At 52.8% G+C, this 21,780-nt stretch overlaps 9 protein-coding genes across 9 annotated transcripts; 4 read left to right on the plus strand and 5 right to left on the minus strand.

Moving 5' to 3' along the window:
- Positions 1–7: 7 nt before the first annotated feature.
- IAR55_002793 (uncharacterized protein) lies at positions 8–2,367 on the minus strand (the record flags this gene model as incomplete). Its single annotated transcript, XM_066945904.1, has 10 exons — positions 8–259; positions 337–696; positions 750–886; positions 934–1,329; positions 1,372–1,474; positions 1,525–1,647; positions 1,691–1,766; positions 1,824–1,979; positions 2,038–2,203; positions 2,259–2,367. 10 exons carry the CDS (start codon positions 2,365–2,367, stop codon positions 8–10), a joined length of 1,878 nt encoding a protein of 625 aa, XP_066803405.1.
- Positions 2,368–2,634: 267 nt separating this feature from the next.
- Positions 2,635–3,057, plus strand: IAR55_002794 (uncharacterized protein; the record flags this gene model as incomplete). The annotated part of the gene is made up of 3 exons (XM_066945905.1): positions 2,635–2,641; positions 2,697–2,959; positions 3,022–3,057. 3 exons carry the CDS (start codon positions 2,635–2,637, stop codon positions 3,055–3,057), a joined length of 306 nt encoding a protein of 101 aa, XP_066803406.1.
- Positions 3,058–3,472: 415 nt separating this feature from the next.
- On the minus strand, positions 3,473–4,490 carry IAR55_002795 (40S ribosomal protein eS17; the record flags this gene model as incomplete). The annotated part of the gene is made up of 5 exons (XM_066945906.1): positions 3,473–3,656; positions 3,719–3,809; positions 3,910–3,980; positions 4,215–4,297; positions 4,488–4,490. 5 exons carry the CDS (start codon positions 4,488–4,490, stop codon positions 3,473–3,475), a joined length of 432 nt encoding a protein of 143 aa, XP_066803407.1.
- Positions 4,491–4,975: 485 nt separating this feature from the next.
- Positions 4,976–6,684, plus strand: IAR55_002796 (uncharacterized protein; the record flags this gene model as incomplete). The annotated part of the gene is made up of 5 exons (XM_066945907.1): positions 4,976–5,013; positions 5,077–5,826; positions 5,881–5,967; positions 6,017–6,260; positions 6,313–6,684. 5 exons carry the CDS (start codon positions 4,976–4,978, stop codon positions 6,682–6,684), a joined length of 1,491 nt encoding a protein of 496 aa, XP_066803408.1.
- Positions 6,685–6,832: 148 nt separating this feature from the next.
- On the minus strand, positions 6,833–8,596 carry IAR55_002797 (tRNA pseudouridine(55) synthase; the record flags this gene model as incomplete). Its single annotated transcript, XM_066945908.1, has 5 exons — positions 6,833–6,946; positions 7,001–7,614; positions 7,674–8,286; positions 8,349–8,428; positions 8,488–8,596. 5 exons carry the CDS (start codon positions 8,594–8,596, stop codon positions 6,833–6,835), a joined length of 1,530 nt encoding a protein of 509 aa, XP_066803409.1.
- A 1,524-nt stretch (positions 8,597–10,120) lies between these two features.
- IAR55_002798 (uncharacterized protein) lies at positions 10,121–12,232 on the minus strand (the record flags this gene model as incomplete). Its single annotated transcript, XM_066945909.1, has 9 exons — positions 10,121–10,242; positions 10,296–10,352; positions 10,402–10,580; positions 10,630–11,242; positions 11,285–11,481; positions 11,539–11,596; positions 11,648–11,776; positions 11,843–12,064; positions 12,124–12,232. 9 exons carry the CDS (start codon positions 12,230–12,232, stop codon positions 10,121–10,123), a joined length of 1,686 nt encoding a protein of 561 aa, XP_066803410.1.
- A 264-nt stretch (positions 12,233–12,496) lies between these two features.
- Positions 12,497–13,519, plus strand: IAR55_002799 (uncharacterized protein; the record flags this gene model as incomplete). Its single annotated transcript, XM_066945910.1, has 1 exon — positions 12,497–13,519. One exon carries the CDS (start codon positions 12,497–12,499, stop codon positions 13,517–13,519), a length of 1,023 nt encoding a protein of 340 aa, XP_066803411.1.
- Positions 13,520–13,709: 190 nt separating this feature from the next.
- Positions 13,710–18,414, minus strand: IAR55_002800 (uncharacterized protein; the record flags this gene model as incomplete). The annotated part of the gene is made up of 21 exons (XM_066945911.1): positions 13,710–13,897; positions 13,954–14,131; positions 14,187–14,264; positions 14,317–14,619; positions 14,671–14,918; positions 14,968–15,166; positions 15,214–15,795; positions 15,850–16,051; positions 16,102–16,238; positions 16,290–16,389; positions 16,437–16,754; positions 16,803–17,089; positions 17,140–17,220; positions 17,277–17,452; positions 17,513–17,630; positions 17,684–17,862; positions 17,924–18,046; positions 18,105–18,163; positions 18,220–18,262; positions 18,328–18,352; positions 18,412–18,414. 21 exons carry the CDS (start codon positions 18,412–18,414, stop codon positions 13,710–13,712), a joined length of 3,627 nt encoding a protein of 1,208 aa, XP_066803412.1.
- Positions 18,415–18,719: 305 nt separating this feature from the next.
- On the plus strand, positions 18,720–21,773 carry IAR55_002801 (uncharacterized protein; the record flags this gene model as incomplete). The annotated part of the gene is made up of 14 exons (XM_066945912.1): positions 18,720–18,754; positions 18,812–18,946; positions 19,004–19,090; positions 19,144–19,332; positions 19,384–19,969; positions 20,031–20,236; positions 20,296–20,320; positions 20,375–20,455; positions 20,512–20,877; positions 20,941–21,213; positions 21,273–21,431; positions 21,481–21,556; positions 21,608–21,693; positions 21,744–21,773. 14 exons carry the CDS (start codon positions 18,720–18,722, stop codon positions 21,771–21,773), a joined length of 2,334 nt encoding a protein of 777 aa, XP_066803413.1.
- Positions 21,774–21,780: the final 7 nt, after the last annotated feature.

The following is a 21,780-nucleotide window of genomic DNA, read 5'->3' on the forward strand; positions in this document are numbered from 1 at the left end:
GCCTCAGCTAAAACCCCTTTCTGCTTTTGACGCTTTTACTTCTCCATCTCTTGGCCAGATTCGTCGCCGCCAATAACAAAGCGCCCGACCCGACGACCACTCCAAACACGCCGAATGGAATATGATCGAAGACTGATTCTTCGCCGTTGATCGCACGATTGCCAAACACTCTTTGTTTGGTGGATGATAACGCTGTGGTTCCTGATAAGATGGATTGTACGGACAAGAACACTGATTCGATGATTGGTTTGTTGTCGTCCTGACACACCGCGAGATCAGTGATTCATACCGAGTACGAAAAGGAGGATCTGATGAACCGACGACAAAACAACTCACCGCACTCTTCTTCAGTCGATTTGACAACCCATCGAATTCCATTCTCACCCCATCCAATTGCTTCTTCAGCCTCTTGCCACCCTTTTCCAGCTCTTCCAACTTGTTATTCAATTCATCCACATCTCGATTCCCACTTGACGCCTTCTTCTTCTGCTGTCCTCCTCCTCCTCCTGATCCTGCTCCTGCTCCTCCACCCGGTGCGCCAGTGATCTGACCGCCTTGTTCATACTCGTGCAAAGGCGGGAGGAAGTCCGCGTCGGACACGGGATTGGTGAGTCTTTCGATCTTGTGGTTGATGGTGTCCATAGCGGTGATGAGAGCCATCTGGTAACTGACCAGCGCTTCAGCGATTCGTGCGTCCTACCAGAGTCATCCATCAGCATGAAGGTAGTGGAAGTGAGATCAGCACGTACAAAGGCAGCTTGGGCAGCCGGATTGGTCAGGTCAGAGGCATCCGACGCAGCTTTCGCAGCGACCGCCTCGGGTGAATCGCGTAGTCTCCAAGGCTTGTAAGGTTGTCCATCTTCGTCCGGCATATCAATGCAGATGACTACAAGACGCGTCAGCCAAGATGAATTCTCTGCCCGACCCACTCACTATGTTGCACTTCGCCATTGACAAACTCCTCTTGGAAGGTACCCCTCGCGCTGCCTCGATTGATGAGGAACGCTGTGGGCTTGCCATTCTCCGGTGCTTTGGGACACTTGAGGCCCTTGACACCTCGGAACTTTGCATTCTCATCGACGGTGTTTCGTAACACGGTGAAGCTCGTAGCGGAAGAAACAACGATCCCATATCCGAAACGATCTCCATCGAAAGAGTTTTCCGTGACGGAGCCCGAATGGACCGTCGAGTCAGTATCGTCCGACCACGATGAAGGTCCGATGACGATGCCGACCTTGAAGTAGCGACCGAGGGCATGGAGATGGTTGTGGTGGACTGTCACGGACATGTAGTCGCCTTTCCACGGATCATAATCGACGAGGTTGATCCCTGTGGCATGTCAGCGGCTTGATATATACGCAGCGTACTCACCTCCTAAGACCACACGGGTGCGCGAATAGACGTGATTGTTCCGCACTTCGCTTCCTGCCGAACCAAAGAGCACGATCGCGCCGTCGGTTGCGTCGTAGACCACCTAGGCATAGGCATCAGGATCACTTCGAAAACCTCAAGACCGACACTCACGTTCCTCTCCACCAACGAATCTTTGCAGGCAAGACTGATCCCATCCGCTCGGGGGTTTCCGTAAGGCGGATCTTTCTCATCCATTCCATCGTAATCATGGTCCCATTCTTCGCCCGCCGGTCCCTTGGTTGCTGTCAGGATCATAGCCCAGCGAAGAGTGACTCACAATCTCGTTATCTACTATATGCCCCAGTCGACATTGTTTCCTATCTCCTTCTCTGAAATGCAGTGCGCTCCATCCCCTGTAATCAGACCGCGAAATTAGCACATCGCCCGAAAATACCAGGAGACGCACGCACCTCGGCTCGTACAGCTTGCAATCACGAACGGTCTGACTCTCCGCATTGCCCGCTTCGATCAGCGCGTCTCCCTTGACGACCCTCAGTAATATCGGTCGATTCCCGTCAATCACCAAGGACCGTATCATTGCGTGGGAACATTGTTGACAGTCGGCTCTGGCGCGGGTGTCCAGTGGATCAGCATAACAATGGAAAGATGCCAGACCTTACCCACTTGATAGCCGTTGCGAGATCGGCCCCTTCGACGATGAGTAACGCTCTATCTCGGTTTTTCGGATTACCGAGCGTGGTAATGGTCTGACGTTCGGACGTGAAGACGATACTCGAGTTGAGTCGATGTACCGATCCAGGACAGAGTGTCACCGTGGTGCCGGTGCCCCCTGGGTACGTTGCTACGGTCAGAAATGACATTGGACCGAGACGACCTTGACTCACCCAGTCTAAACGCTTCGTTGATAGCTCGTTCGGTGCCGGAAGGTAGACACTTTTCCGTCGCCGCGGCGATGATGGGGATGAACAGCAATGCGAGGGAGGAGAGGAGCATGGTCAGGTGGCCCCTGTGGCGATGCGGCGTAGATGGTACCGATGGGAGCCAGATGCAATGCAATGCAATGCCAACGAGATCAAAGTGGAAGATGAGAAATGTTGTTGTTGCATGCACGCGCGTTATGAACATGTATTAAGCTCAGGAACACGATCAAAAGACACAAGGTGGAGGCGGGATCAAAATCTTCTCTCGGTCTTCCATCAGCATATCTCCATTCGCTTGTTCTTCTCTCCGTCGAGCGACCAACATAAATATATCACCATCATGCCAGGTGAGTTTACTGAGCCCCCCGGTTCGAGACGCTGTCGTCGCTGACATCGTATCAGCACCATCAGAAGCGGGCCCTTCCGCCCGGGCCGCTGCTATGGCCAGACCCACCCCCGCCCTTCCTGCCAAATTGGCCAAGAACACCCGACTCCCCGCAACGATGATCACCCCGTCTGGAGCCGTCCAACCGAGTCAGAAACACAAGGCGCACAAGGGCCAAGTGAGCAAGAAGAAGAAGGCGAGGATCGAGAAGGGTAAGGAGAGAGCGGTGGAGCTGAGTGGCAAGTTGGAGACCAAGGTGAAGGAGAGGGAGGAGAAGAAGGTGGGTTTGGGTGATCTGCTTCCCTCTTCGGTGGATTCGCGCTGACTCTCGACACCACCCAGGCAAAGAGACAAAGAGCGAAGAAGGCTTGGGAGTGATGTGGGGTCAAGTCAAAAGTTTGATTTCTGGAGGAGCGTCGCGGCGGAGATCACGCTGTTGTAACATTATATTCGAACAATGTGCTTTAGGCAGAAGTGAATCAAGTATTGATTGAGCGTGTGTACTTCAATGTGACAATCTTGCACCTTGTTCGCGTAGCTCTTAGTGCAGCCAAGTTCCCGACGGATGCAGCGGTCGTCCGGACAGAACAAAACAACCACTTGAAGGACCCGCTCGATGCTCCGCTCAATGACGAGTGACCCCTCACACACAGCTCCAACAGCTTAGCACACCACAACATTGCAACTCCCACGATTGCCCCCATGGCCCCAAACGTCGTATCGAAACAGTCTCATCTCAGTGGTACAAGACCCATAGCCCACACCTGTGACCCCTCTCCATCTCCACTCCCGCTTAAGATCGACCGGCACCGGGGACGAATCGGGTCTTCCTCTCTCGGACAGGGTTGGCCAAGACGGGTCGGACACCGACGTTGAGGTCGTCGAAACCGAGAGACTTGAGAAGGTCCTTGGTGTCTTGGTCGACCTCGAGGGGGTTCTCCTCGGAAGGAGCAAGGGCGGAAACTTCGGGGACGTATCTGGGTAACGGTGGAGATCGGTCAGTGGTGTCTTCGGGATTACTGATGAGCCCACCACTCACTGGTCCTTTCGCTCCCTCTCCTCCTCTTGCAACCTGAAAGAGATACCTCGCACGGGACCCTTCTGGATTCGCTTCATCAAGTGGGTGGTGACTGTGGGGGAGGTCAGCGAATGCGTCGGGCGCGAATTGAGGCTGACACCGTATGCGCTTGACAGTCACATCGGTCCCATGAAAATCCCATCAACACTCACAACCAGAGATCTTGTTCCTCAACCTCTTAGAGGGGACAGAGGCGACCTCATCGAGGAGACGCTTGTTGGAGCTGCGGGGGAGGGGGGGGGGGCAAAGGTATCAGTGTTGTCCTCGAATACTAATCTTGCTTCCTCGCGTCCTTCATCCGTTCAGGTTCTCGCCTCGCCCATCGTGACCATCTCCCTGAATGTGCTTCTCTTTCTTGCTGCTCCATGCCGTTTGGTTTGGTGTGCCTGTCCCCGTCCCCACTCCACCATCCCATGATTCCTCCATCCCCGACTGCCCAACAAGAACCGCAACTCACTGGAAGTCGAGAGTGAGACGGGGGTAGTACTTCTCAATGAGCACTCGGGAAGCCCTCTTGACTGTCTTTGTCCTGACTCGACCCTGTTATCCGTCATCATCATCCGTGGTCGTAAGAGGATAGAAGAGCGATATTTTGTATTTTGGTTGAAAGGTTCGAGAATCAACGTATCGAGGTAAGAGTCGCGAAGAGAGCAAGGGGGAATACACACAAACGTCAGCATCACGACCTCCCTACATGGCCCTCCTCTCCCGTAGGACAATCTGAACGCACCATGATGTATGATGTCCTGTGAAAAGGTTAGTGATGAAGAGTGTAGAGAAGGATCTTTTGTACAGATCACAACGACCAACTTGTGTCGAATCTTGCGTCTGTGCAACTCGTGTAGGAAGACTCTCTCTCTCTCTCTCTCCCCCTGCAGAAGCGACAGCCTGCACTGAGAGGCATCAAAAGTGGGTTTGAGGGTGAAGGGGTTATCGGCGAAATGAAAAGCTCAGAACGGAGATGAGCAGTGTGGCACATACCAGACAGAGTCATCTCCATCGGTGTTTGTCTTATGTCCGACATCTTCGTGAAGCTGCAATCCAGCTCGGCGAGCTCCGAAGCTGGCCCATGCGGCGGACATGGGAGATTGGAGATTGAACGGTGCCTGAACGAATCCGCCCAACCTGCCGGCTATTCAAGCGATCGTCTCCATCGCATCCCTCTCAAAATTGGGCATGGCACAAGTTTACACAAAGACCCTCCTTTCTAGCAGAACCATGATGATACCTCCTCCACCTCCTCCAGACGCTGTCAAGTGAGCTCCGTTTCCTTTCTCTCCCATTGACGCCACTGTTGACATATCTACTCGGTCACACAGGTTCTGCGAGTTCGTCACCGCATCCCCGACTCCGTTCCATGCCGTCTCCAACCTCACCAAGCGGTTGGTGAGCTCTGGTTTCAAGTCCATCTCCGAGCGGAAAATCGACTCAGCCTCCTTTGCCCCTGGATCCAAGCTGTTCTACACGCGAAACCAGTCTTCGCTCGTCGCATACACCCTTCCTTCCGAGCCGACTCCCACCACCGCCATCTCGTTCGCAGTCGGCCATCTCGACTCGCCATGTCTCAAAGTAAGACCAGTCAGCAAGAGATCCAAGTCGGGATATCTCCAAGTAGGGGTAGAACTGTACGGTGGTGGGATCTGGCATAGCTGGTTCGATCGCGACTTGTCGTTGGCGGGAAGGGTCATTGTGGCTTCGTCAACCAGCTCATCCCCGTCCGGACCAACCTACGTTTCCAAGTTGGTCAAGATTGACAGACCGATCTTACGGATCCCGACGCTTGCCATCCACCTTGATAGGACCATGAACGAAGCTTTCAAATTCAACAAGGAGACCGAGTTCCAGCCCATCTTGGGTCTTGTGGCCGATACTTTCAACGATCCGACGTCCGGTGGAGATGCGAGAGCGGGTACCCCTCAACCATTCAGATCAGGCGCGACAACTCCAGCGAAGAAGGAGGAGAACAGTGAGGATGTGGCGCGGATGGAAGAAAGGCATCATCCTCTGTTGCTCGCGGTACTGGCGGACGAGCTGGGATGCTCGATTGGAGACATTCAGGATTTCGAGCTGTGAGCGACACCATTTGGTGACATCGGATAGTGTTCATATGCTGACTTGCCTAGCTCACTATACGACACGCAACCATCCACCGTCGGGGGAATGTCGAACGAGCTCATCTTCAGTCCCAGAATCGACAACCTCATGACCTCGTGAGTGGCACCATGCTACGCCGAAAGCAGTGGACTGACATCGTTCCAGCTTCTCATCCATCGAAGGACTGTGCGACGCGACAACAGCAAGCAACGCGTCTTCCGAAGACAACATCCGATGTGTCATCCTGTTCGACAACGAAGAGGTCGGGAGTGTCTCGCACCATGGCGCCGAGTCGAACCTCCTCCCTGCATTTGTCGAACGGATAGTCTCTCTCCCCGACTATGCCAAGATTGGATATCACCAGCTCCTTGCGAACAGTTTCCTCGTCTCGGCGGACATGGGTCATGCCGTGAGTTTCTTTAACGTCTCACTCCGCAGTCAATCTCCAACTCTGTTTGTAGCTCAACCCCAACTATGAGAGTCGATACGAGACCAACCTCGCGCCCAGACTCAACGGCGGTGTCGTGATCAAGACCAACGCCAATCAGCGATACACCTCGAATGCACAGACGACCTTCTTGCTCAGACGAGTGGCGAAGAAAGCAGGTGTACCAGTCCAGGAGTTCGAGATCAGAAACGACTCAACATGCGGTTCTACCGTCGGTCCTCATCTCTCCACTCATGTCAGGACCGTCGACATCGGCCTCGCGCAACTGTCGATGCATTCCATCCGTGAGACGGCAGGTTCAGCGGACGTCAAGCATTACATACAATTCTTCAAGACGTATTTCGACGTCATCGCCGCTTTCGATCGGGATCTCCACGTGGATTAGAAGACATTCCAGACAAAGAATGATACCGGATTGTGGAGATATCTTGCCAGATGCCAAATGCGATGATGCGATACATACAGGTATAACCCAAGAAGGTGAAGACCGCCCTGACCACACGAGAACCCACTCTATAGCACCAGAAACCCACCTAAGCCTCCGCCTTCTTCTCCTTCTTGGCCTTCTTCTCTGCCTTTCTACGCGCTCGCTCCTCCGCTGTCTCTTCTCTCTCTGCGCCATCTTCCGTCTTCACCTTCTTCTTCTTCTGTGGAAGGAAGTCAGCGGGGTAACTTGCAAGATGGCTTGGGCTCATGCTCACCTTCTTCTCTCCATCCTCGTCGGTCTTTGAAGGAGTAGCAGGGACGCCAACTTCTGATTCTCTCTTCCTCTTCTTCTCCTTCTCCTCTCCGTCCACTTCGATAGGGGTGATGGTCGCTTGAGCTTGAGGTTGTGATTGAGGCTGGGTGCTGACCAATCCTCCGTTCGCGCCCTCGCCATCCGTCGCATTGTAATCCACATACTCCTTCGACCATCCTTGAGGTGTGACACCGTCAATCTTCTTTCCGTACTTGTCCAACTCTCCCTTCTTGATCATCTTCTTCTTCTCCTGAGCCTTGGGTCCCAGACCCCATCGTCGAGGGTACAGATCACGGTTCATGATGCATCGCTTGACTTTGGCGACCACACCATGATCACATGACGCGAGATCGACGGTGGACATCATGGCGATACCGATGGCAATGGCTTCTCCCTTGGTGGTCATGAGGACGACCTCCTCGTTGACCTCGATGTCGGACTCGTATCGCAACAGACCGGGGATCATGAGTTTGGCACCGTAACAAACGGCATTGACCGCGGAGTCTTTGACGACGATTCGCTTGAAGTTGGTGAGGAGGGATTCGAGAGGTCGGACCACTCGTCGGAGGTAGGTTTCTAGAGATGTATGATATTAGCGCGATGCTCCACAACACGAAAACGACAGTCTGACTCACCATCCCTGGTGTTGTCGTACAACCACTGAGCATCCAAGACATCGTGCATGGACACGATATCGTCGTTCTCTCCGGTGATACCACTTCTGACTCTTCTCAGCTCTTGCATGTGAGCACCGACACCCAACAACAGACCGAGATGTACACAGAGCGTTCTGATATACGTTCCTGCTTCACACGAGACCCAGAAAACGCCCATATTCCTCTTGTTGTCGTATTCGATCAACTTGGACTCGTAGATCGTCCTCACTCGCAATTGTCTCTTGACGGCCGAGATGAGAGGGGGTCGTTGGAACAAGGCTCCGGTGAGGGTTTCCAGTGCTCGGGGAAGTGCCTTCTCGTCCGGGAGGGTGTCGTGGAATCGAACGACACAGACATACTCCTTTCCTGCACCTTGTTGGGATTTGACAAGTCGGGTAGCTCGGTCGATACACACGATCAAACATCCGGTGACTTTAGGGTCAAGAGTTCCGGAATGTCCAGTCTTCTCGACTCGAAGGATCCGTTTGAGCCAGGCGACGACCTCGTGCGACGATGGGTTGGATGGTTTGTCGAGATTGATCACTCCGGACTTGACGTAGGTTTGCAGATCTCGTTTGAGCGGTGAGACACCCTATCCAGCGGGTTCATCAGTGACAAGCTCGCTTTGAGAGCATTGGGATTTGCACCACTCACAGTAGGAATGGGAGTGAAATGAGATGATCGGACGAGCAGCTTGTCGTAGTTCTTCAGCAACAGAGGCCATTGAGAGGTGTCTACATAGTCATAGCACTCAGTATGACCTCTCTCTATTCTCCATCTGCACCGCACTCACCGAGTTTAGGGGTCACGGCCTCGCTCTTGATCGAGAAATCACCAGATTGTTGGAGCTCCGTGACTTGATCGCTGGACAATCCAGCGGAAGAAGAGGAAGCGGCGGCCATGTTTCGTCGTGTCTTTCGATGTCGATGGGATTGATTGCCGCTGTTGTTCTGTGTTGTTCTGATAGCCCTCGAGGTAGTGCAAGTGGTAATGCTGAAGCTATACCTCTGCAGCTAAGGAAGAGATTTTGTGAAAGAGTCAAAGTTGCCTCCACCGACAGTGAGAGCTTATCACCGTCCAAAACACCGAGTGTGGCACTTACACGGAGATTCTAGCTGACAGTGTGGTGGACGTCTGAGCACCGCTTGCATCCATTTGATCGCTCGTGCCGACGCAAGATCTGATGCATTGCATGGGAGTACATCACACGTTGCGCACCGCCCGGGACTGACAAGCAACGACTCCGTGGTGATTATGAACACAGGACTGCCGTGATGGTTGAAGAACAATCATCCAGAAGATCATTCACTGGTCGTTCCTGGTCTCGGTGACCGAGTGGCGAAGCAGTGCAGGTGGTGATGGTGGTGGCGAATCCGTGGGATGATGACCGAGTGATGAGCATAAATTCGACGTATATATAGCGGGTAGAGTTGACAACGGGGAAGCTTCTGATCACTACCAACTCACAGTGATCCGCGAGTAACACGTTCAAAGTAGCACAAGTAGCACGAACATGCCATTCCGAAATATCAAGTTCTGGTCCAGGAAGAGTGAGTAGAGATTTTACACCTGGGGCAAGGGATGCAACTCACTTTCGTGGATGGACACGTAGATGCCTCGAGGTTTGACCACCCTAAAGACGCCAAGAATGCCCCTGAAACACCAATGAGACTACGAGGTGGATGTTGCTCCACTCGAGGGGTAAGTGCTTTCTTCCGCCGCACTTTGGTTGGAAGGTCCCTGCCTTTCTTCAGAATGAGATCGCAGCTGAGCGTTTGTGGCAATACGCCGCCCTTCCGAACACCTTCCAGATCGAGATGGAGTGAGTCTTTCGTATATTCCCTAACTAGCATTCTCTGTGACTGACGATACACCTTACGCTCAGCGACGAGAAGCGGAAGAGAAGGAGTCGAACGAACGGGATCGTAGCAGCTACAGCAGCGGCCGCAGGGGTTTCGTAAATCGAAATTGATGGACGAGCGAAAGCGTTAGTAACCCTGTTGTACGACGTGAAGATATGCAAGAGACGATAATGTGAGATGATCAGATTGGGATCATGTTTTCATGTGTATGTGTATGTGTATGTGTATGTGTATGTGTATGTGTATGTGTATGTGTATGTTTGTGGTCGAAGGCTCATGCGGGGATACACGACATCATGGTGTCATCTCATGGATTCCTCCTCTACATGTTTCTTCTTCTTCTATCCACCCCGCTCGAGGACAGGGAAGGGCAGCGAATTCACTATATTGATGACAGACAAGAATCGGGTGTAGATCGACGAACATTCTGCTCATCACCTCCGGAATGAATTGTCATGCATCACAAGCAGTTTTCGTCATATCGTTCGTTCTAGATTGATTCGTGATGTACATTACTTTACCCGTCTCATCACGATTATAGATGCCCATGGATCCATACCGCGCCTACTTCTTCTCGTGTTTCTGCACAAAGTTCGACGCGTAAAAATCCCCATCAAGACTGAGAAGATTGGCTATCCGACGATGGAGCTCGATATGGAACGAGTCCCAAGGGAAGGACTCGCCGTCTGGAAGTGACATGTCAGCTGAGTTTGCATCCGAAACACGTTCACAACCTCACCTATGGTAAAGATTGGTTGATTGGCCTTGTCCAGATTCTCAGCGACGATTGCGGAGACTGCGGAAGCTTGTCAGATTCGATGCTCGAACGGTCGGGGCCCACTCACCCTTGTAGTAATGCTGAGAGTCCAGCCAGTACGCTTCTCCTTCGGCTGCGCCAGTGATCGCATTGACCAATGTAAGTCTGGGCACTACGCTTTGGACGACAACGTCGATCAATCCGTCGCCTGCAATTGCTACAGGCCACTGATTAAGGTCTCGCGCTGCCCATGGCATCATACCGGCGCTGCGTGCCACCGTCAGCCCGTGCCAAAAGATGAACTCACAAAACTCACTAGAAGTAAAGCACGCTCTGACCGTCCAACCAGTCGTTCCTATTCTGACTGAGTGCAGCTGAAGTGTCCAGAGACCGCGCGGTATTCGTTTTCGGTTTGATTGTCGGTTTGGACGTAGGTGACTCAATTGTCAGCCAAGTGGAATCCGGGTCCAAAGGTTTGGCAGCGTGTATAGGTCCGTGATCCGGCACATAGTCATCATCGGGATCAGCAGCGCTTATTGGTGTGACCTCATCTCCGTGGTCCTGGACCATGCCGCTCCCGCTCGTCCCGCCGTTCAATCCCAACGTCTTGACTCCGTTCACTAGAGGATTCACCCCGCCACCCACAACCTTTGTCCCCTTTCTGACTCTCGCTTGCTCCCTCGCCTCTCTCGCCATCTCCACCTTGTCATCCTGGACGACTTTCAGCTTCAATCTGCATTTCGATCCCTTGTTCCCCACAATGCCTCGCAAAAAGCCGACTGTGAACCGAGCATCCCCCATCCATCGTAGGTTCTCCGTTCCAATGTCGAGATCCACCATGAGGCCGGTGGCAGCGGATAAGAACGAGAAGCGGCGGGTCATGGAAGGGAGCAGCAGAACGGAGCATAGGTCGATGGGGAGTCGGCGGCCTGGATCACAATTAGCATAGGAACGGTCAATGAGGAGCATACCTTTTATGACATTGAGACATGACAGAGGGATGTTGAAGGTATCTTCGACTCCAAACAAGTTGATACAGACGGCATTTGCAGAGCCTGTAGGTATCGGGGCGACTGGTATTTGCAACGCTCTGCGAGCGTCGGAACGGACTGCGAGACCATTGATGACCTCGTAGACCAGGCCATCACCAGACGACGTCGCTATGACACTGGTGAGAACAAATGATGAGCACTTTCCGCACGAAACAGTGTTTCACACAACTCACTCATAGTCCAGCTCGATCTCTCTCGCAATCTCTTCGGCGTGTAACCGATGTGTCGTTTCTGTAATGGTATCAGCTAGTTTCGCTGCAACATGACAGACGTGTCATTCACCTCGCTTGTCAACTACACATCCCGCAGCTTCTAGTATCGGCATGACGGCGTCGTGAACTATACTCTTCGCTTTACCTTTACCCCCGACAGGATTGACCAAGAGGAGAACTCGTCGAAATGGTTTGATCGCTATGACGATGCGATGTTCAGCCAAGTCTGCTCATCGCGTCGACACGTGAAGGAAGAGGCCCTTACAGCCATATGAAGCCGACATGATATTATCCACCCATCTTTCTGCTTCTGATACATTGATCGGTTCCACCAGAACATGCAACTTGACCAACCTCAGAGTCCGGTCTTTCTGAGAAAGGGAGTGGAGGTCCAGGCGTCGGTTCTTTTGTTCTTGATCGGGTTTGGATGTAGCCAGATATGCTCGGAGGAAGTTTCGCAATGGCGAGGAAAGCAATCGTCTCGGTGCTGTGTGATTGGTCCTTTCAGCACGACACCATCAGCTGAGGGAGACAGGGGTGACTCACGCCGACCATCGCTCGAGAGTTGAAGTACGTCCAATCGTCCGTCTTCAACAGTGAGTAGACCTCTCTTCTCGTTATGCAGTATGACGGGGAGATCTAGATGCGTGATCATGGCGTGGACGCTGTTCTCTGTGCTGTCGGCCACGGTCTCGACTGGATGCTGTCACAGAGAAAAGAGTGAAAGAGTGAAGTGGAAGTCGGTGTCCCATTGCCCCGGTATCATTATCGTCACACACGTATCGGTCACTCGCAGGAGTCATGACATCATCACTTTCTTTATCTGCTTACGCTCGAGTTGAGCCGTTGATCATCATCACAACTAAGTCTCGCACTCATAGTTGGCTTATATACAGACCGCACATCACTCGCCATACGCATGTCCCCTCCCGAGGGGTCCTCCCCCTCTCCTCACATCCGACGACATCCGACCGGAGGGAACCCTCACACCCCCGGTTCGGGTCATCTCCACCTCACACTCACCTCTTCTCACCGAGCCAACTTCTCAACCCTCCTAGCGGCGTACCCGCTAAAACTACTCTCCCCAACGCCACTTCCCTCCCAGCCGCCTCATCTGGCACTGATATATACACTCGCATATGGCGGTGGACTAGTGGCCGGGGATGTGGTTTCGCTCAGAGTCAATGTGGATGAGGGATGTGGACTTGTCATGCTCACTCAAGGATCTACGAAAGTCTTCAAGAAACGTCCAGGTCTCAGACCGCTTTCGCATCCCTCGTCCGGTCCCACGTCATCGGAGTCGGCTTCACTGACTCGACAACGAATGCATGTGGCGATACGATCCAATGCTTTCTTGCTCTTGTTGCCAGACTCGATCTCGCCGTTCCGATCCTCTTCGTATTCCCAGACTCAGCGTTTCGTCCTTCCGCCAGACGGAACCGCCTCGATCCTGATTCTCGACTGGGTCAACTCCGGTAGAGGCCAACAGCGGTCTGCAAGCAAATATAGCGAGGAAGAGGAGATCTGGTCAATGGAGAAGTACGGATCCACAAACGAGGTGTTTTTAGGGGAGAAACTGGTCATGCGCGAGAGGATGATGTTGGATAGCAAACAGATCAACAAGAAGAATCACAAGACTTTATCCCTTATAGCCAAACAGTTGGCTCCCTACAACATCTACGCAACTCTCCTCCTGCTAGGTCCGCGTCTCGCTCAATTGCTTGATCACCTCAAAACACTGACCGACCGGACTCGTCAGTTCCAACTGAAAGAACCGCCAGGTATCGTCTGGTCGTTCAGCGAGACGGAAGAGGGTCAAGGCGGCGTGCTCAGAGTGGCGGCGAGGGAAGTGGAGGATGCGAGGAAGTGGTTGAGAGGTGTTCTGTATGCTGGAGGGATTGGAGAGATGGTCGGGGAAGGCTTGTGGCCTAGACTCATATGAAGGGATTGCAGCATATCGACTGGAAAAAGAGCATTCTTGCATATACTACAACCCCTCTGTATACTATCCCGGGTATCAACATGTCACATAAACCCAAATGTGGTGTTCTTCGAATTCCCTCGAACACGGCTAATCCAGACTGGCGATCGCCTTTGACTCTCCTACACCTCCCTCTCCAGATGATCACACCCTACAGCTGACCAACCTGCGCCGCCGTCTCGACAAAGTCGCTCGCCTCGTCCTTCTCGATGACCTTGATCGAACTGACTTTCTGCTTGTCAAAGAAGACACCGTAGAACTTGTCGGCTTGTGCAAGCATCTCAGCCTTGAACGTGGTCGTAACGAATTGCGCGTTGGCGGAGAGGGTGTGGATCATGCCTAGGTGTGAAGATTAGCCGATACGCTCATCCATGAATGGGGCAAAAGCCACTCACTAGCTACGGCCGTACGATACTGCGCATCGAGGTTCGCATCAATCTCATCGAAGAGGTAGAATGGCGCGGGATCGCACTTCTGGATCGCAAACACCAGCGCCAAAGCAACTAGCGACTTTTGACCACCTGACAACTGTTGGATACGTTGCCCCTCATCGTCTTTCGAGTTGAACGATACCTGCAAAAATGGTGAGTCAGTTGTGCTCATTCAGGTTTCGTGCGCAAAGACTTACCTGAATGGAAACCCCAGTGTAATTGTCGATCTCGCTCTTCTCCCTTCCAGCGACACCACTCTCTTCAGACTCCTCGTCCTGGAATCATGCCACATCAGTCTGACGCCGAAATCCGCTTCAGCCCACTCACCACATATCCCTCTATTCTCTTCTGCATGACAAGCACGCCCTTACCAGCAGGCACCAGCGTCTCAAACACTTCCTCAAAGTACCTCGAGACTTGCTTGAATGTCCTCTCGATCGCTTCATCCTTTCTCTGGTCGAGCGTTTCTATCAATTCTTGGATCTTCTGAGCAGACTCGTCAAGCTCCTCTCTTCGACCCAATAGCTCGTCACGCTGTTTCGTAAAGTTGTTGTACTGCTCAAAGGCTTTCTTGTTGACATGAGCAAACTTCTTGAGCCCGTCGTTGGTTTTGTGCAACCTTTTGATGATCTGTAGATCCGTTAGCGGATCTGTCCGACAGGACACTCGCCCTGTGCTCACCTTGCCTGACGGCGTCTCCATGTACTTTGAGAACGCCTCTTCTGGTAGCACTCCCAAATCTCTGATCGCAGCATTACACTCCTCCTTCCTGTTGATCAGAGTTTGACGTTTCGTCAAATATCTCTCGGCGTTCTTCTGCACGCGTAGAATCGCCCGGGTGTTTTCCAATTGCTCATTCTGGACCCGTTCAAGCTTCTCTGCAACGCTTGCGATCTCCGTGGCAAGCTCTTCGACACGCTTTTCGTTTTCTGCCCAGTCCATCAGCGTAGACCGAATGATCACGAGGGGAATACTCACCCTCGACTTGCACGTCAAGCTGCTCAATTGATCGGACCAGATTTCTCAGCTCATTGTTCCTCAGTTCCACCTCGCCCGCTTGCAGAACACCGCTCCCTGCGTCGCCCTCCAGCTGATCCAGTCTCCCTCTTAACTCTTCTCTTCGTCGTCGGAGACTTTCGGTGAGCTCGATCTCTAATCGATTGCGCTCTCCAGAGGCCTACACATGAGTCAGTTCGCGCCTCATGTAGCTACGTCTCCACTTACCCTAGTCCTCGCCTGCGTGGCCTCCAGCAACGCCTTCTTTTGCTCCTCTGCACTTCTGGTCAACTGCTCCAGCTGCTGCACCTCTTCATCTGTCAAGGTCTGCCTCATTGGCGTCCTCAATTCCTCCTCATAAGAAGCTCGCTTGGACTTTGTATCTCTCAACTCCCCCTCTGCCTCTTCCAAGCTGGCCTCGAGTCTGTTGACTCGATCTTTCGAGCCCTCTTCTTCCCGAGCGGTCCAGTTGAGTTGCGCCGAAAGCATGCCACGTCCGTCCAAAGTCTGCTTTCGCTTAGCCTCGATGACTTGTATCTGACCCATCGTCCTCGAGATTTCCTGCTCAAGCTTGGTTATACCCGCCTTGACCTCCTCATGTCGCGACGAGTCTGTCTCGAAGGATTGTCGCCATTTCTTCGCAGTCTTCACCGCGTCCAGTCGTGATCGTCGGACATCGTGGTAACCGCCAGTGAGGGAACCTTTTCGGTCTACCCGATCTCCCTCCACAGTCACAGCGTTGAGGTTGTGGCTTCGTGTGTATTGAGCGGCGGTCTGGAGATCTTCACAGATGATGGTCCGTCCGAACACCTGCATATAAGCTGAATCAGCTTTGCCTTTGGTTATCTGAGACCGCTCGCTCACCTGCTCAAATGCCATGACATATTCCCTATCAAAGCGTAATTTCTGAATCATTGGTAGGGCATCGTTCGCTCTGGGATAGTTCACGGTATGACTCTTGAGTCGATTGAGAGGCATAAAAGTCACTCGACCGCTTTTCTCTCTGTTCATCACGTCCAGCAGCTTGGTGACCGTTTCGTCATTGTCGACCACGACGTGGAACAGACTGTCAAGCAAGCATTGGTGCCCACTCTCACAGTACCCTGACACGCTTACCTGTTCCCGGCAGTCACCTCCACAGCAGTCTTGTACCTGTCAGAAACTTCGAAGAGCTCATACAATGGTCCATAGACGCCATCAAGGTTGAGTCGCTTGGCTATCTGTCGCACTGCTCGAAGACCGTTGCTCGTGTCCTGTCGAAGTCAGTCTTTTGCTTGGCTTCTCGATGACAGACCGCAACTCACCTTGTCCATCATGCCCAACAACGAACGCTCTGCCGATTCCATCTCGCTCTTGGCGTTTGATACCGTCTGTCCGAGCTTTCCATCCTCTCGCCATAGCTCCCTAACAAGGAATTAGCACCGCAAGTTGCGCTCCCCGATTGCACTCACTTCCTCTGCTCTTGCATGCCGTCCAGATTCGCTCTAAGTTGCGTGACCTCCTCTCCCATCCTTCTCAGATTCTCCCTTCGCTCATTCTCCCCCCGGGATTGCTCTTCTGATCGCTCAACAACCTCCGCAAGCTGGTTCTTTGCACTTTCCACATCCTTTCTCAACGCATCAACGCGTTTCTGTTGATCCTTCTCGTACGCCTTGAGAGCGTTGATTTCGTCGTTAAGGTATCGGTCTCTGGCGGCTTGGTTAGCGAATTGTTGCGATCGACCTTGCTTGGCGAAAAGAACTGTAAGTTTGGACTGAGTGGATTCGAGACTGTGTCGGTGTCAGCGAGAGTCCTGGCGGGAATCAAATCCCACTCACGCTTCCCTAGCCGATCGCTCTTCTACAATCCTCTCTTCTACTTCTGCGACCAGCGCATCAAGTCGCTCGCTCGCCTCCTCAATCCTCTCTTCCAATGCCTGCAGTTCTTCCGAGACTTCCGCCCGTCTCTGCTCGCCAGCCTCGCCAGCGGTAGTAAAGTCCGCTATGACACACTCGATCTCTGTACGTGCGCGAACAAGGTCGGCCATCTCGGACTCGTATTGGCGAAGCGCAATCTGGGTGGTTGAGAGCGAGTGTTTGGCGGTCGTGAGAGCTTCCTCATATCGCTAGGCGGGATGTCAGTGGCCATTGGCCCTAAAAGCAGAGCTGAACTCACCTGCACTTCCTCTTCACGCTCGTTGAACTCCTTTCTCTTCTCGTTGCTGTTGTGTATGTCGGCTCTTCTGTCACCCTCAACCTGAACGTAGGATTATGAGCTGTTGCCCAGAGGTGTATCGGAGCTTTTTGGCTCACCTCGTCCAGTGCCGCGGAGACATCGTCCAGCTCTCTTTGGTGCAGAGCGTACTCCAGGCACCTCCTCTCCCTGTCTTTCTCCTGATACTCTTTGAGCTCTTCCTTTTCCTCCTCGAGCTCGTTCAAGCGGTCCTCGATGAAGCTGAGAAGATCGGCGATCTTGTCTCGTTTGGCATCTGCGGTCGGTGGAGAGTAGGTGTTAGTGATTGATCCCAAGGTGTTGCCACAATACCTACCAGTATCCTCCATTATCCGTGTCGACTCTGCTCTCTTCTGCTCGTACACTTCTGTTCCCGCAACATCCTTCAACAATCTCAATCGCTCTCGATCGTTCATATTGGTCAGGTGGGTGATCTGATCGGGATGTCAGCATGCACAGATGTGTTGGAGAGGATAGTATTACGCACTCTTCCTTGCGGGACGATATAGTAAGGATTGGATTTTGAGAATCCCGCACTTTCCAGCAATTGATCCACCTCGGACTTGCTTGCACTCTTTCGGTCGAGAGAGTATTCATCCTTCTTCAGACCAATTGTACGACGTAGCACCAGCTCAGGTCGACCGGTTGGGAATCGCCCATCAGAGTCTGTAATGGTCGTGACGGTCAGCTACACTTATGATCTGACACATTGAGGGATGCAGCTCACTGTCAAAGACGATCTCCACATAAGCGGAAAGAGTGGTGGTAGTGCTTGTTCCTTCGTGTAGTAACCGTTGTCTTTCCTCTCTGCTCATCTTCGTATACTGATCAGACAGGACAAACCGGATAGCTGAGAATAATTGTGTGATCAGTCGGGTGCAAGATGCGAGAGGTTGCTATAAGATCACCTGAGAAGAAATTTGATTTTCCACTTCCATTCCGACCAACGACGACATTGTGTCCGGGGCTGTAAATGTCCGTCAGCTATGTCTCTTAAAAATGTCAAAGTCTCAAGTAGCTCACGAGAATGGGTCGACGGCGACTTGATCACGGTATGATTTGAAGCCTGTGACGGGAAGGTCAATAACGAACGATATAGGTGAGAGGGAAGAAGGAAGAGGAATCGCTCACCTTGGATAGTAATGGTCTTGATGAACTGCGTCGTGTATGTCAGCGTTCACTCCGGGAGATGAGTACCGGACACAACTAGCTCACCATACTGTCTGGTCCAGTGCTCGTCCGATATCACTGCTTTGACTGACAGTGACGGATGATGCTCGATGACAGTGAAGGAAGGAAGACAGTTGAGGAAGGTGAAACCCGATTCCAACGCGTTGCGCGGGAAATAATCCATGTTCGACATCTTGCAAGTCGCGTCAACCTTCGGGACTCAATTACGTAATTAACCCCTCAACCACCTCCACCTCGTTGCGTTGCCACCCTAACAGTACGCGAGTACAAGGTTGGTGCGATTTGCTTCATATACGAACAGGCATCTTGTTGCTCCAGGGATACCAGACGAGATGGAAGATGACGAGGTAGCAGCCATACTTGGGGGGTGAGTTTGCTGAACGAATTTCGTTGAGGACAATCAGCTGAGCTCGACACTTGACAGGTCAAGCCAGCTCAACGCTGGCCCAAGTCGTGCGCCATGTCCTGCTCGAGGGGCCAACAGGGAGTTTGACCGATACTTCGATGAAGCGACAGAAGAGATCGATCCAGGAGAGGCAGATATGGATGAGCTGAGGAGGTGAGCTTCTCCGTTCATCCACAATCCAAGGGTGATCAAGCTGATAGCAGCGAGCAGAGCCGCTTGGGCCACCTGGAAGACCAAGCCACCTGCTGCGTTAGCTGGAGACTCTGTTTCTGCTCAGGAAGATGACGAGCTTGCACGGTATGTCTGATAGTCTTCCCAATCTCAAAGGTACTGTCTGATGAATCTTACAGAGTTCTCGCTCTATCAGCTCAAGAGCACCAGACCCATGTCTCGCGCCAGAGCTCCGTTCGACCTCTTGACAACGAAAGTGACGACGAAGATTTGAGGAAGGCACTGGCGCTCTCTCACGAGGAAGCAAGAGCACCCAAGAGACAGAAGAGGGACGATACACCAGAGGAAGAAAGAAGAATGTTGGCCGAGTGAGTTGTTCAAGTTCCCATCGAGTCGGACTTGGCTGAATAAGAACCCAGAGCCATGGCCGCATCCTTGGCTGAAGGCGGGCCGTCGACATCGTCAGCCTCTAGCTGCAGACCGCCTGCTGTAGGCAGAAGCCAATCCACTCTGCCAATCCCCACATCGACCGTACCTTCTGCGACATCCTCCCCTGCACCCTCGGACCTCTCTGCGACACCTTCTGTTCTTCGCTTGGGCGGTCAGATGATCGATCGGGCTCAGCTGGAGAAAGAGCGCAGAGAGAGACAGGCCGCACGCGAAGCTCAGAGCAATGGATCTAACCCGTCGCAGCAGCCAGCCGGGGCTGTGCCGTCTGCAGGACCAGCAAGATTCAATGGCATGTCATCCATAGGTGTTCCGAGCAGCTCCACCGCATCCTCTTCAAGTGGCGCCGCTTCGACCAGTAAATCAAGTGGCGGAAATTCGAACACGGCTCAAAAGGCTTTGTCCGCTGGCGTCTCCCACCCATTTCAAGCTTCTGGACCTTTCCCATCGGACGCAGCGGGACAGTACTATCTCGAAGGGGAGATGAGACATACTGCTTTGACCATAGGCAATCCCACAATGGATCGGACTTTCTCCCCAAAGCAGATCGTCGGCAAGGTGGGTGACAGCTGAAGAAGCGAGATACGAACCGAGCCCAACGCTTATAACTGCCACGTAGCACTCTGAGATCTCTCTCATCATCATGTCTAGCTTTGTGATTGACGACCAATGGATCGGTGACCAGGCGATACTCCCACCACCAGAGGTTGTACCTACCATCGTCGTCAGATCTCATCTGAGAGACAAGCCAGAGCATAACGGGAAGATAGAATTACAGGTGAACGGCGAGCTGTGGGTGTATCCAAAGATGGTAGGGGGCTGGGGGTGAGTCTCGTATTAAGTGTGGGATGAGAACTCCAGCTAAATTTGAGGATGACTTCTAGGAGCGCGCATATGAAATACTTTTGGGTTAGTTCGTCCTTCGACATCGCTGTCTGTTCCATATTCTGACCACGAGCGCAGATTTTCTACAAAACAGGCCGACTGCGAGCCGTGATCTCAACAGCCAACATGGTGCCATATGACTGGGAATGGATTGAGAATGTCAGTCATCACAATCGCTTGTATGGATCCACCAGAGAGGCTCACAGCTGCCCTAGACCGTCTTCGTGCAAGACTTCTTGCCTTCACCGAAACCCACGCCGTTCCGCGAAGGCCACCTTCCACACGACTTCCCACAGCAATTTCGAAACCTCTTCGTCCACACTCGAGTCCACACCGCCATTCGACATCTCACTGCGAATCATCCAAACGGATCAAGAATACCGTTCAAACCGGATGATGGCTTTGCTGACATGACCAAATATGATTGGAGTAGGGTCAAAGTCCGGATCGTAATGAGTGTGCCGGGGACTTATTCCGGAAATGACAAGGTGGACGAGTACGGAGTTTGTAGGTTGGGGAAGGTGCTCAGTGAAGAGGGATGGGTGCCAAAGGGAGGTGAGAAGGTTGCAGCGGAGTTCCAGGTGAGCTAGCAGATCAGCAGACTTGCGCTTCGTCTCGTAAGCTCACGCCTACGATCCGCGAAGGGGTCATCACTTGGCCAATACAGCCTCGACTGGTTTGACAAGTTCTACCAGTTCTGCTCCGGCAAGACAGCCCGTGCTCTCGCTGGTAGACCGAAGCCCTCGGCTTGGCCAAGCATCAAGATACTTTTCCCGACTTTGGCGACGGTCGACGCGTCAGCACTGGGGAGGGGAGGCGGGGGAACCATGTTTGCCGGGAAGGCCTTCAACAAGGTCACTCAGCCTTTGTTTCACGACGCGAATTCAAAGAGAGGTGGAGTCCTGATGCATGCAAAGGTGCGTGTGTTAGGCTAGCGGAAGCGGAAACCGCTGATCGACCAAGCACCACTTGACAGATGCTCATTGCTATATTTGAGCCTGAAGGTCGACACCTCGGATTCGAAGCTTCGCCTTCGAAAAATGGGAGGCGCAAAGCTAGCGAGATCGAGGACGGTGATGAAGGAGTCGGAGGGTGGATATATGTGGGCAGTCACAACTTCTCGCCGGCCGCTTGGGTGAGTGTCACTCTGGTTCAGGTGATTCGTGACTGAGGAAGGTGCGCAGGGTACTGTTGACCTGAAGAAGAGCCCCCCTGTTCTGAGCGTAAAAAACTACGAGATTGGCATCGTCTTCCCGCTTGGTAAGTAGCTTCCTCCGCCACATAGGCTTCACCGAGCCGACTATGTCGCAGATCGCAGGAATGCAAGAGCCACAGCGGATCTGATTGCACCATACAAGAGACCTGCAAGGAAGTATTCAGCAGGAGATGTTCCTTGGGTACGTGTCTCTGGCAGTGGAGAGTGACTACAGCTGAACAAGAAGTGCAGGATCAAAATGCGCATATGCCCCTCGAGTAGACGAGCT

This window comes from Kwoniella newhampshirensis, chromosome 5 (genome assembly GCF_039105145.1).
Source record: "Kwoniella newhampshirensis strain CBS 13917 chromosome 5, whole genome shotgun sequence".
NCBI lineage: Eukaryota > Fungi > Basidiomycota > Tremellomycetes > Tremellales > Cryptococcaceae > Kwoniella > Kwoniella newhampshirensis.